Source organism: Micropterus dolomieu, linkage group LG12, assembly GCF_021292245.1.
Source record: "Micropterus dolomieu isolate WLL.071019.BEF.003 ecotype Adirondacks linkage group LG12, ASM2129224v1, whole genome shotgun sequence".
Classification (NCBI taxonomy): domain Eukaryota; kingdom Metazoa; phylum Chordata; class Actinopteri; order Centrarchiformes; family Centrarchidae; genus Micropterus; species Micropterus dolomieu.
In genome coordinates this window covers 13489623-13503241 of record NC_060161.1, presented here as the reverse complement: position 1 = coordinate 13503241, position 13619 = coordinate 13489623, and the positions used below count along the sequence as shown (strand labels likewise).

At 40.3% G+C, this 13619-nt stretch overlaps 1 protein-coding gene and 1 long non-coding RNA gene across 3 annotated transcripts in view; one reads left to right on the top strand and one right to left on the bottom strand.

The window, feature by feature from the left end:
- Positions 1–13340, bottom strand: part of dnah2 (dynein, axonemal, heavy chain 2) — a 65183-nt gene extending 51843 nt beyond the window's left edge. Inside the window, exons 1-19 of one of the 2 annotated variants that reach the window (XM_046064213.1) lie at positions 13157–13340; positions 12779–12855; positions 12484–12648; positions 11993–12227; positions 10545–10655; positions 9865–10103; positions 9283–9474; positions 8071–8228; positions 7617–7704; positions 5708–5913; positions 5219–5348; positions 4407–4589; positions 4012–4226; positions 3595–3741; positions 2641–2797; positions 2436–2545; positions 1773–1902; positions 1244–1432; positions 84–228 (exon numbers count right to left, since the gene is read on the bottom strand). In XM_046064213.1, the coding sequence (XP_045920169.1) occupies positions 84–228; positions 1244–1432; positions 1773–1902; positions 2436–2545; positions 2641–2797; positions 3595–3741; positions 4012–4226; positions 4407–4589; positions 5219–5348; positions 5708–5913; positions 7617–7704; positions 8071–8228; positions 9283–9474; positions 9865–10103; positions 10545–10655; positions 11993–12227; positions 12484–12648; positions 12779–12808 (2830 nt within the window). In that variant the 5' untranslated portion in view covers positions 12809–12855; positions 13157–13340. Of the gene's footprint in view, positions 1–83; positions 229–1243; positions 1433–1772; positions 1903–2435; positions 2546–2640; positions 2798–3594; positions 3742–4011; positions 4227–4406; positions 4590–5218; positions 5349–5707; positions 5914–7616; positions 7705–8070; positions 8229–9282; positions 9475–9864; positions 10104–10544; positions 10656–11992; positions 12228–12316; positions 12438–12483; positions 12649–12778; positions 12856–13156 lie in introns of those variants that run through there. The other variant, XM_046064214.1, reaches the window with a different exon arrangement.
- On the top strand, positions 4040–5196 carry LOC123980039. The gene is made up of 2 exons (XR_006827358.1): positions 4040–4655; positions 4742–5196. It is a non-coding gene; the product is annotated as an uncharacterized LOC123980039 (long non-coding RNA).
- Positions 13341–13619: the final 279 nt, after the last annotated feature.

The following is a 13619-nucleotide window of genomic DNA, read 5'->3' as shown; positions in this document are numbered from 1 at the left end:
GATATATAACTGCTTAGTAGTCACTGTCTGGCTTAGTACATGTACAAGTAAAATGAAAGAACATGTTTTAAAAAAATACTAACCTATGTTGATGTGTATGGGATTCGCCTGCGACCGTTTGCAGGAGAGAAGTTCGGGCAGTCTTTTAACTGCTGAGATGGTGTTGATGAGCTGAGGCATAATGTTCACAATCTGAGCAAGCTTATCGAGCGACGGGGAGAACTCAACCTGTCAAAACACACGTATGAGCATAAACCTTTACCCAAGTCACCAGCCAATAAATTGTGAATTGTAAAGAACTGTTGCCAGAACTGTTTACATGTGTTAAAGGGGACTTACTATGCTCATTTTCAGCTCTACATTTTTATTCTGGGATTCCACTAGAGTAGCTTTGCACGGTTCACAAAGTCCTTATTTATCTTACACTGGCCCCTCAGACACTAAACAAGCTCCAAAAACTCAAAGAGTAGTCCTGAGCAGAGCAGTCAAGCATAGCCTGCACACATACTTTTAGAACGGATATTAAAAACAAACTCACAGCAAGAGCACAGTGAACACCATGCTTGAGCATGGCATGTGTACCTGTGTGGGTGTTTTAGTGGGTTGTCACAGTCACATGTTGTATTTTGACCTATTCCTTGATTGCTGAAAGTTAAGTAAGCGGGTCTCACCTAATATGAACCTGTCAGAGGAGAGATGCCTTAGGGAAGAAAGACAAGGAAGGAAATTCATGTTCTTGAGGAAATCTTTTGTTAAGACTATGCTGGATAGTTAATAATAACCCGAATCCTTTTTTCTTTAATTTCTGTCTGTGTTTATATGTTAACCTAAATAAACTGAACCCAACAAGTAAGATTAAGGTAAGACTTGAATCTTTTCTCTTGCATTGGCAACCAAAGGAACTCAATATATATTGTGGCTGTTAGTAGCTGTTTAGCCATAAAGCTAATTAATTACCCTAGACATAACAGCAAAACATGTCTCCAGTAATACCTCTTCCATGAATGAGAGAGTGAGAGAGAGAACCACTCATTCTGCATGTGTGTATAAGTTTATGTATGTGTTCTTTGCTGTTTGATGTATGCATGGTGTGTGTGTGTGTGTGAATGTGTGTCTGAATAAGAATAAGACTAGTGAGCACATGCCAGTTCATGTGATACATTTATGCTGAGCATGTGGGTCAACATATGTGGACATTGTGATCATCATTTGACCTAATAGGATTAAAAAGGGTTGCTGGCACCTTTGGTGTGGTTTGGGGAGTTGCCTGGCGCAGTGCTACCAGGACTTTGAACAAGGGATTGGGCGATGTCTTGCTGTCTCCATTGATGGCCCTGGATAGCTTCTTCATGGAGCGTTTGATGTTGCTCCTAAGAGCTTCCTCTACCATGTGGTCCACCTTCTCTGTGTAGGTCACCCAGTGCTCTTGGACCTTAATTAAACACCATGGTAAAAAATTAGCACATTTGTTTTATTTTTTAATAGTTTAATTACTAGTCAAACAACTTGTGTGGGTCAATACTTTGCTATTTTTCCAGTAATTTTTGTAAAGACACATCTCTAGAAAATGAACTTAACGACTGACCACTTAACAGCTGGAAGTCAAATGTCTTACTTCTCTATCCTCTAAGCTTCTTCCTCAACCTTGCATGCTTACAGTACAACAAGTCTAAAATAACAACCTTATTAATGTGCCAGATTACATTTTGTAAAGGTGCAGGAACATTTCTAATGGAATGCTACCAATACTGAATGAAAAACACAGCACAGACCTCAGGTCCATCATCAGAGAAGTTGTTATGGATGCGAGTCATGATATCAGCAATCTCCTGATGTGCCGAGCGCAATATTTGGAGTTGGCTCTGCTGGTGAGCCTTCTGGTCATCCTCAAATTCCAGGTTCCTAAGAATTACAACAGGAGAAACACCAAAGATGCAATCAATAAAGGAAACTAACGTACATCACTTGAAACCTAGGTACAGTTAAGATGCAACCCATGTGAATTGCTTCAGACAAGGTCAAGATGTGGAGACACTTGCAGTTGACTTCCTCAGTGAGCTGCTGACAATGTGGAAACACTGGCCTGTTAAAATATCTGTTAGTTTTCTTGTCATTTACCTCTATATCTAAACTGAGGGAAAGGCGATTTCAAAGAATGAAAAATAAGCCACGTCTCCACTGAGTACAAAAATAAATAAAATCATCATGTTAAATCATCATCAATCGAAAACAAAAAACCTTTATCCACAGTTTTACTGTACTTAATGAATATGCATTTTAAAAACCAAAATTCAATATTGAATGGATGAACCATGTCATCAGAAGTGACATATAATATAAGAAATAATATCCGCGCACTTTGTATTTCTTATTTTGTGTTTTTACCGGATTTGGCATCCCATGCAATGAGGAAGTAATCACATATCTATCATTACCTGTATACAGTCTTTCCATCCAGTTTAACCAGCAATGTTTCACTCATCTGGCGACAAAGGTTGGAGATGGATAGATTGGATACTTTGTATCCATCAACCATCAACTGGACCTGGAGTATTATTAAAAGGAGAGAAAAAGTGAATACAGTAACAATAATCCTTAAGACGTGTCCATATCAGTAAGAAGTGAACTGTGTGTAACAACCTTGTTAACGTGAAGAAGACAGTCACGGATGAAGACATTAGAAGCTCCTTTAGACAGCCACAGGAGCTTGGTCAGCCCCGGCTGAATCTTCTTATCCAAGAAACGAATTCGCTCCCGAAACAAACCCACCTCGTCAGGAGACAGCACACCTATGATCCTGACACACACACACAGATGAGAAGGGCATTAAGTATATATTAGTGTGTTTCGTTTGCAGGGTGAGTACTAAAGGCAAAATCATCATACAGCTACAGCACATACAGCTTGTTCAATTTGTGTAGTTTGTGGAGTTTGTCAATGTGAGTGTTGATGTGTGTTTTTATTAGAAATTGAAATCCACTGTAAAGTCTTATATTGGCAGCTAAGCAGAAAAATTCTAATGCTTTATAGAAAAAGGTTGACAGATAGTATTCGTTGTCGGCTATTAATTTTTTTATAATGCTGCAAAAAAGGCCGTATGTAGGGTGGTCTATCCTACATTGTGGTTCTAAACCTAAGGGCATGACTCTTTGTGTCTGGGTTATGTACTGAGCAATATATAACTGTGATATGATGAACAACAAAATTCAATGACCAAATTGCAATAGCAAATCAAAGGAAAATAAGGACTCCCTACTCAGCTTGTACAATAAAATTACATCAGACAAGTGTGCTATTAATTACCCTCATCTGCAAAAATCTTGTGCCACACCCCATTCAGACACTCACACACAAAGTTACTGTGGCTGCTGCCCTGTTCCTATTTTTATAATGTCATTTTAATTTGATTAGAAGTGTACCGTACAGTACAGAAAAAGATAAAGGCACAGTGTCTACCCCAACATAGAATCAGTACAAATACGATACGAACAATATAACCATACAAATTACCGTCCATGTTTGTTCCCCTCTTTGAATGTGTGTGTGTGTGTGTGTGTGTGTGTGTGTGTGTGTGTGTGTGTGTGTGTGTGAAACCTGTTATAGTCCCTGATCAGCAGCAGTGATCTCTCCCGCAGGCCTCTGAGGTCTTCCCTGTCCTGATAAATGTCAGACACACACTGTGGGATCTCGAACTTCAGTCGATCCCAGTAGTGGATCTCAGAGAACAGGATCAAAAGGTTACTGGAAAAGAAAACAGAATCAAATTAATAATGAGCACATGTATGTGTGCACGCGTTTTTGTGTTTGTGCCTTACTGTATAGTGTCTACATTGATAAGTTGTGTAAGAACATACTGTATCTCTTTATCCAACTAATGGTGAGAGTGTATCTATACCTCTAGATGCAGTGTTAACATAGTGTCACAAGTACACAAACACCAGCATACAGTTTAAGACACGTGTGAATGTGTTGTTTCATGTGAATGCCTTGTTTCTTTTATGTGTAACGCACTTGTCAAAGTTGATGTCCAGCTTGGCCGTCTTGTCTTTGCAGCGCACCATGAGTGGCTGCTCCAGTCTCTTGAGGAACTGTCCATCCAGGTTCTGGCTCCATTCACTAAAGTTCTTCCTCACCAACTCATCCAAAACCTGGATCATCTGGCCATTGGTGTAAACTATCTGTTTGTAGCTGTACGACTCAGACATGAAGTGGGCCTTCTGAAGCAGCTGGAGGGGAAGGAAAAAGGACCAAAGAGGAAAAAGTCAAAGAAGGAGGGTTCACCTAAACCATGAATATTGGATGTTAAAATTCAACCAAAGCAGAACCAGTATGGACAGAGCTCCTACTACAGTAGTTTACTTTGCTCACTCCTGAAGGACTGAGACTAAAAGAAATAATAGACTCACCTCCATGGGTCTCTTTAAGCGATGTCTTAGGGCCCTCACCCAGTGGGCCTGGCCTGCCATCCGTGGCATATGGTCCGGATAACACCTTGTCCTCTGGTTCAGCTCCTTGTTGACCAATTTGAACTCCTGGTTAAAGATGTTGTACACTTCCTCCACCTTCTCTTCTGTTGTGCGCTTAATGGGCTGAAATAGGTGAAGAACAGGAGAGGAGAATTTGAGTAACTTACACTTAAGGCCTTTGCACGTCAGGTCCGTATTTTTCATTGTACATTTAAAAAAATACAACCTCAATCACATTTACACACGAGTCTGAAACTTCTGCTATTAAAATAAAGGAAGAAGACAGAACACAGACAGAGAGGGAGAGCAACAGTCTGGAGACCAAGAGGGAGGACAGCTCAGCCACTTCAGGCAGCCACAGTGCCAAAAACAAGACGTGGGCAGAGATTGCCGACAGTATTGGGAGTTTCTTCCAGTGGAGAGAAGCAAGGGAGGAAAGAGAGGGAGTGAGAGACAAAGCGACAGCAGCGTCCGGAGCTGCAGAAAGATGTTATCCTCACTGCTTGACAACTCCATTATGTCCCACATTGTATTGTATTTGCAACAAATAGAATCAGATGACAGATTAAGAAAATGCATATGAACAATACATGCTTGGTGTACAAAGGGCTTAAGACCTGAGACAAATTTGGGGGTTCTCAAGGAGATCTAAATACATAGGGATAAACTATACACAAAGCCTAATATGGGAAGTCATTTTGCCCTCAATCAATTAAAGGACTTGAATGTATATGTGTATGTGTGAGGGACACCTCTTGAGTAGACATAGGCCTAAAAATGTCCAGTAGGCGAAGTCCTTCCTCCACTGTGTTCACTGTCTTAAACACTGAACTGATCAGGTTCTGCATCATCATTTTCAGATCCTTTACCAATGCACGATACCTGTTTGAACACACACCCCAGAACACATCCACGCATTAAAAACACATGATGATCAGCTGATGAATGAATGATTCGTGACTTATGCGCATGGAAGTGGCTCTATATAATCAGTAGCACCATAAAATCATGCTGCGAAAAAATAACATTTTATACAGAGTCCTGCCCAAGTCCAGTTTGCAAACCTGTACCCGCATTGCACTGTGTAGCATGAAGCAAGCGCGCGCAGGTAATGTCAAAACAGCGGATACATTTTCAGGTATTGGGGGATTCTTTCATTAGGAAGTTTTGTTTCAATGTTTTTGCCTTTTTTAAATCATGAAAAGTACCTTCATACTATTATATTTTGAATTTTGTCTGACCTGTTGAATTCATTGCACCATGTGGTGTTCTCGACATCAAGGATGCCCTCGCCAACAGAGCGCAGGTTCTGTAGGCCACGGTGGAAGCTGCTTTCTATCTCCAGAAGTGAGTGGGTGAACTCTGGTCCCTGGCAACCACTGAAACATGGCAGGGCTCTCTGCTGACCATCCTCCCAACGGGCAAACTGATGCTGGGAGTCACATACCTGAGAGAAGCAAACAGAAACAATATCCCAAATAGCAAACATACATACTGAGGCAATACGTATGAAAACGTTTTTGTGAACCTACAGTCTGTGATGAAAACATAATTTATTGGAGGTCCCATTGATTTATAGAGGATGATATTCACAAAGAGTCTTGCTCAACAATAGCAGGGATATGAATACAAATTGGAAACAAAGCCACCAAAAGCTAACCCTCACAGTATGCTGTATTTGACTCTGTTTAAATCACAATGAGAACAAAACATACTGTATCACATTAAATTTGACATTTTCTATTGTGCTCCTAATGTGACACCTGTAGCAATGCAACCTCATTCATATCAGAAGTCATAATACATGTATGTAAATCCAACACAAGATCTGTCATGACACTTGAGGAAACATGTTGTAATGGATTTGGGCTGCACAATTAATCTAATGGCAATCGCGATGTCGTCATGTGCGATTACATAACGCAACAAGTGCGCGATTTAATAAATGTGTGTGTGACGCTCTCTTCTGTGTGTGTGCTGCAGTTTGCTCATTATCTCCGCCCACAACGGGCCTCTCGCATGTGCCCCTAAAACTTGATAAGCCTACCTGCAATGAGAAAAGTTATTTATGAGCAGTGTGCCAGTAAATTTTAAGACAACAACCTACTGTAACCCCTCACTCCTCCCTGCCCAGCCGCTAATCGTTCGAAACATAGTCACACGCGCCACCGGAGCACCCGAGAGAAATGCGGATACGTCGGCAGCAACTGAAGCGGTCAGACAGAAGAAAACAGGGAGAAGATAAGGAAGGTTTGAGTTTGGCTCGCTGGCCAATTAACGTTAGCTGTATCGGTGCCTTTTGTTGTTCGACATGTTCAACATTTCACAGAGCCGACGTGCTTGTCAGTCACTTTTCGTCAACCGACCAATCACAGCCTGGATGGGGCGGGACAATAAAAAAAAGATTGACGTGCAAATTATTAAATGTTGAACAATATTATTATTGACAAGTTAGGACTTAACATTAACAAATTAGAGACCAATGTAGAGCTTTTTGCTTGCACAAGGATTAAATAAATAAAAACAACCCTCAGAAATGAAACAGCTGTAGCTGGATTTAATAATCGACTAGTGGTAAAATAGTATACTATTATATGAAATTATAATGAATGTAGTATATTATTGTTATACTAACAGTATATACATTGAGCCGGTGCCAGTGCGCCAATATTTGCTGCTTCTAGCCCTCTCCTCCATAGAGCACCATGCTCCCCTTGTTCTGTTTTACACCTGTTTTACTAGTTATTGTTATAAATATTGTTTAACTTTGTTCAAGTTGAGAAATACACATTTCAAAATGTTAGTATTTTGCGCATTCTTTGATAATTAAGCAAGTAGACCCATAGTACCATTTGTTCCAATATAATCAAATCGCATATCGTAATATTATCCACAATAATCGCAATATGACTTTTTCTCCAAAGGTTGACATGATCTGATTTATTGGCAACAATAAAAAGCATTATTTCCAGGCAGCATCAAGTGGAACTTCAACATAAGGGACGCCTGCATTCGCTTCAACAGTTGTTTTGCAGTGGTGGTCGCTTGGTCTGACATGGATTTCAACAGCATGAAAGAGCTGTAGTGTGCAGATGTATGTCTGTACATTTGTTAATGCCTGTGTATGTATGAGTGAGAGAAAACAATCACCTCAAGCAGGTCTCTGAACCTCTGAATGAAAGCATCAATCACCACAAAAAAACTGGTTTGGTCCAGGACCCAGCCTTTTGTAGAATACCTGAAGTAAAAACAGAGGGGAAATGAGAGAAAAAACGAGGAGGACAGAGAAAGGGGGAGATGGTAGAGAGCCAGAAACAGAAATGAAGATTCAGATGAACACCTAAGCATAGCAGTCAATAAATTGTAAAGTGTTCAAAAACACAAAGAAGGTTCTTTCAGCCATCCATTCAGGCTAAGCTCTACTCACACAGAACATCTCTGATCTGCTTCTGAGTTAAAAACCCTCCAAACCCTCTCAGGTTGTGTGCGATTGTTTTACGATCTGATATTTGAAATCAGACACATTCACTTTTGATCATTTAAGACTTAAGGGTAACCCAGATGACAATGTGTTGAGTCTCCACACAGGTGAGATTTCTCCTACTTGTGGTGAATCTCTGAGGCCTGCAGGTAAATTTCCTTCCAGGACAGGCAGCACTGGATACAGTCGCTGAGGTTTTGCTTGCTGGATAACACATGGCCCTCGAAGATCCTGTCCAGAGAGATGCTTTGGAAGCACAGGCGGATGATCTCATTAGTCATCTGCAACACACCAGAAAACAAACAAATGACAAGTATTGGTAGACCAAGTTACACACTCACAATCACATTTGTTGTATGCTCAAACTATGAGGTATAAGGTCACTTTTACACAATGCCTACATGACTACATTGTAAATTTTGGTTTTGAGTCTGCATATTGTTTGTTATAAGCTTCCTTGTCCTTTTTAGCAACCAGCAAATACGTCCTCCATTCAGGCTAATCACATTCATAAGCTTTAACCCCAAGATCGAAAAATCCAGCTGCCTGCAAAAACCTCTGCTGAAATCCTTCTTCCTAACTACATGTCACTTTTTCACTCTTTCTTGGTAAAACACCAGACAGGGTTATATTTATCTACAACAGATGTGGAGGAGGCAAAGGATATACAACTCCTTGTAATACTGTTGTAAACAGAAAGAATGGTCACTACAGCAGACACACTCAATTTTCTCTCCCTTCTCTTTGGTATTAGCAGGAACCGCCCTGTCATAAGCCCTTGTCCTGCAGCATTTAAACCACAGCCACTTTAAATGGAGCACCATTGCAGGAGTAAAAGAGAGAGAGAGAGAGAGAGAGAGAGAGAGAGAGTGCAACGATAAAGACGAACATAAGAAAACATAATTATTTGAGGTTAAATATTTCCGTGTAGCTGTCAGCTGAAATTAAAAGAGCTTGGGTGATAAAAATGATCACGCACGCCTTTTTATTCTGTGAATTCAATCTTAGGGTATTGTAACCCACGATGAGTAGGAGTGGGCTTCAGTGATGATGATAACTTATCAGAACAAGACAAAGTAATTCAACTGAAGAGCTGATCTACAACTGAAAGGACATTCTGACAGCGAAAGGTTATCTGTTAATGTTGTTCAACTGAATTATCTGTGGAATACATGATTGCTTGCGTGAAGGAACATGAAGTACCACATCTATTAACTGTCTACAAAATAGCTGTTAGAAATATGAAAGGCGGATTGCAGCATGTGTCTGTGTATGCAGAGTATATTCAAATGGCGTATGTTTGTGACAGTAATGGATGTAGTAAAATGCAGGTACCTTGCGGAAGAGACCGGTGATCCTCTCACTGGTGTTGTAGTAGTCAGAGTTTACCCAGATGATGCGAATGAGACTGACAATGTGTCGTAGCTTGGGAGCAACTTGGCTAGGCTTGAGCTGGGCAAGCTCTTCACACGCCTCCTTCAGTATGGACAAGTAGGACAGGTTTGATTGGGCCTGCAGAGAGCAGTCCTGGGAAACACACACACAAAGGAAATTTGATAATATTATTATGCATATTATTATTTTTATAATTATATTGCTTCAGTCGAGTTTACAAAAGATTTCATGTCAACATTTTCCAACTTTCTATCTAAGAAGCGAGTGGGTAGCACAGATGCAGTAATGTTCCAGTGATGAGTAACATCAGTGAGTAACATTACAGTCTGTCAGTAAGAAATGATGAAGACTACTGAGTAAAATGGAATTCTACCATACTCCATCAGAGTATGCATATTTTTGGTGGCATAGAACAACAACATATTGCAATAATACTCAGTATTGTTCTTTAATGTAAAGGGATACATATACATTTGTTGTTAAGAGATGATTTTAGACTTGAGACTTGCAGACTTCCTGTACCTGTACTTCCTTGGCCAGTTTGCAGAAGCGCTGTACATAAAGAGACTTAAAGAGCTGCAGGATGTTTTGGATATGCCTGACCCCTGGCTTTTGCAGCTGCTGGCTAATGTCCAACAACTTGGCAGAGCGACTCTTCCAGAAGGTTATCTCCTGCAGTGGGCCACAGTTGTCCCTCATTTTCATTATTTCTTGGGCATTCAGTAGCTCCTTGATCTGATCTGTCCAGTGGATCATAACAGCTAAAAAGGGGAAGAACAAGTGAGTGGAAGAAGAAACTCAAGGTAGAGGAAATACAAAAAGTCAGACCAGCAAAAAGCTGGAATGATGTGAAAACCACCAAGTATGACAAGGAAATGTTTGGATATAAGCATCTGAATATGAGGAGAAAAAGGAATCGTAGGAAGAAATTGAAAAAGAAAGATGATGGATGGACAAAGAGTAGAATGACTGATGTAGGTGAGAGGTTATGAACTCATGGCTTCATTAAATAAAATCTAAAAAAAACAAACAAAAAAAAAACAGTCTGAGGCAGAAAGCCGATGCTGCAGTTTCGATGTTGTCTTAAACAGAAACTCACACACCAGAAGTCTATGAGTGTGACTTTTAGACACAGACTCCATAGAAACAGATGGAAAGAGAAAGGCACCCACACCCAGACATATAGAGTTCCTCAGGCTTACTCTCCATTCTCTGGACCAGCTTCTTGTTCTTGCAGGCGTCCTCAGAGCTGTAGTGTAGGGCTTCCATTGGGATGTATAGAACTGTGTTGCCCAACTTCTTATACACATCATCTGTTCACAATAAAGGTATATCAAATATTACACTTCAGCACATGTGTATGTGGCTCAGTGAAAATTTAAGCAAGTTCTGACCATCCTGTGCACACTGCACCAGTTGAAGCCAAATAGGACACGTGTCTTGTCCTTTTCACGATTTCTCCTTGCTCGCTATACTTAATCAAAATGTCAAATAACGTTAACGCCGTAAATGTTTTAAATTGGGAGCCCAAAGAAAATCACATACGACGATCGGATTGTTGCCATAGATTGCAACCTGTATACCAGGGCCTAAAAATGGATTTCTCCACTATTTACATACATATACTGTAAACCCATCATTTGCAGTCATAGAGGAGCAAATCAAATCTTCTGGCTTCACCAGAGAGATGTGGGAGTTTGGAATCTACAATCTTTAAAATGCTTTTGATTCTTGGTGTACTGACTAATACTTGTATTGTAAAATGAGAACATAATGTCAGAATAATCTGATCTTTGTCTTATCATCTGGAAAACACTAACTTTCCCTTCTGCGGAGAAACACTTTTTGCCTGTAAATAGAAACCAGGAAACACTATGAAATCCATCTATCCATTCCACACCAAGGGAAAACCAGCTACATTTTTGAAGTCACTGTCCTTGGATCCAGCTGTTCTTTCACAGACCTTGGCAAACACACCCCTTGCTCCAGGCTGACTAATTCCAGAAAATACCAAATCAATTGGTCTAGTTTTTAACGGACAGACGTATTTTACTTACTAACTATGCTACATGAGAAGTCTTTTTCTCTGGGCCTTCACTGATGATTGCAGATCAAGTTCACAAAACATTAGAAAGTAGGAGAACAGTTTCACTTCTGTGAAAAAGAGTGTGGGCATAAGCAAGCGTAGGGGGTCACATATTTACAATCAAAATGTGCCTCATTTTTCATTCATATAGAGTAACACATTTGTAGAAATGTTTCTGTTATGTGAGGCAGAGAGTGAGGGACGTCTAAAATGCTTTGAAGGTGCTTCACAAACATTGCCAGCTCTTCAATGGTACTTCCATAGAATAGATTTCATGGATAACACCTTCACAGGAGTCAAGAAATTTCTTAGAACTACTACTTTGTCCCGTGTTGTTTAACAGGAAATTGTCTCGCTCCCTTTTCCACTGAGGTACCTGCCATGTATTGGATTAGAGATGTGTCTAGTGAAACAGGAGGTAATGGGAGAGATAGCAGGAAGGAGGGGCTGTAATAATCTGTGTTCGGAAAATACAGCAAGTAAACGCAGAAGCTCCATGTGGTGATTAAATTCAGGATGCACCATCTAACTCAGTATTAAGATAGGTACACAACAGTATCCCACCTGTGAGGCTGGCAAGGTAGCCGTCCATGTTGTTGGTATAGCTGTCCTTGATGTTGTTCTCCCTGTAGGTGCTGAGGGCAACCAGGGGGGCATGCAAACAGGTAATGTCATAAAGAAGCCTGTGGGTGGGGTCGCCCGGCACTGTGCCAAACTGTACGGCAGCATCGAACGTCTCTGCTGTGATTATGGCTCCTGGCATGCGACTAAAATAGGACAGCTGCTCTACCACCTGTCCCTATAAAATAATTTTTGGGTGTGGTGGTGAAGAGAGATACAAACAAGTGAGACAAAATAGTGAGACTTTAATTAAAAAATGAAACATACCGTAAAGAAGGAGAGGAGAGCACTTCAGTTTTTCAGGCAAGGATGGACAATGATGCTTTTGAGGAACAAAGGCATTCTAACACCTCTCTCTGACTGGACCATGCAACTACCTGTATATTATACTAATTCAAATTAAGGTAGAAAGTGGAGAGCAAAGTGTGCTTTACCGGTAAGGGCATAGAGTACTCCACCCGCAGCCTGATGTAGGCGTCCACGTAAACCACAATGGTTGTGATATTGGTGTCCACAATAAACTGATCCAAAGCCCTCTCATTCTCCTCTGTCCACAACTCTTCAGATACACCAGAAAAAGCCACAAAACGGATAAACAACTTCCAGTGGATGGAGATTTATGGGTCCAATGAGGGAAAAAAGGGAGCAAGAAAGGTGGTTATTTGTTGGGATAAAAAGGGTAAAAAGGGTAAAAAGTAAAAAATATCAATTACAATGACCCATCTTTACCAGACGAATATCAGAGTATTCCTCTCCCATTTCTTTCAAAGCTTCCACCTCAAAGCTTTTTTCTTTCTCTGTGGTTACTGAAGCACAGACAAACACACTGAAATGCAATATGTATTGAGACACAACTGTATATTTTTTAACTTTTACTTAACATAACTATGGCCTGTTGTTTGCAAAAGACTAACAAACACTTGTAGCTTTCCAAGCAGGTGACACTTATTTACAATATATCCAAATTATTAAATCAACTTTTGTATCTAGATAAGATAACTTACCGTCAACGTTAGACGAAACGCTTAAAATAACGTTACTGTTACGTTAGCGTTAGCGTTAGCCAACTGGCTAGCAAACTCCAACAACTAACGTCATGTTACTTACCCTCATGTGAAGTGCAGCAACGGCAGCAGTTCAAGTGTTTATTCTTATGTTTACGGGTCCGATACAACAAACGTATACGGGCAATATATTAAACTAAAAGTAATTCCTCTGCTGTGGCTACTTTTCTTTAAGTTATAGGTTCACATATAGAAACGTTCAGTCAAACCTGTGGCTGAGTGTGTATGTCTCCATGGCAACGTTTGGTTGCCTGGGTAACCCCAGGCGTGACACGAGCGTCGTAGTTTAATGGTGCAGTAGTAGTAACGTTATGTGGAGTTTTTAAGGAGGTTTTCAACAATGTTCAAGTTATTTTAAATATATTTTTAGATATTCAGGGAGAGGGGGCATCTTAGGTTGCTGACAGGTGTCCTTTATAATAAATAATAATAAACATTAATGGGCATATAACGCTACTGGATCTGGCAACAGCTCACACAACACACAAAAAACATTAGCCTACCTA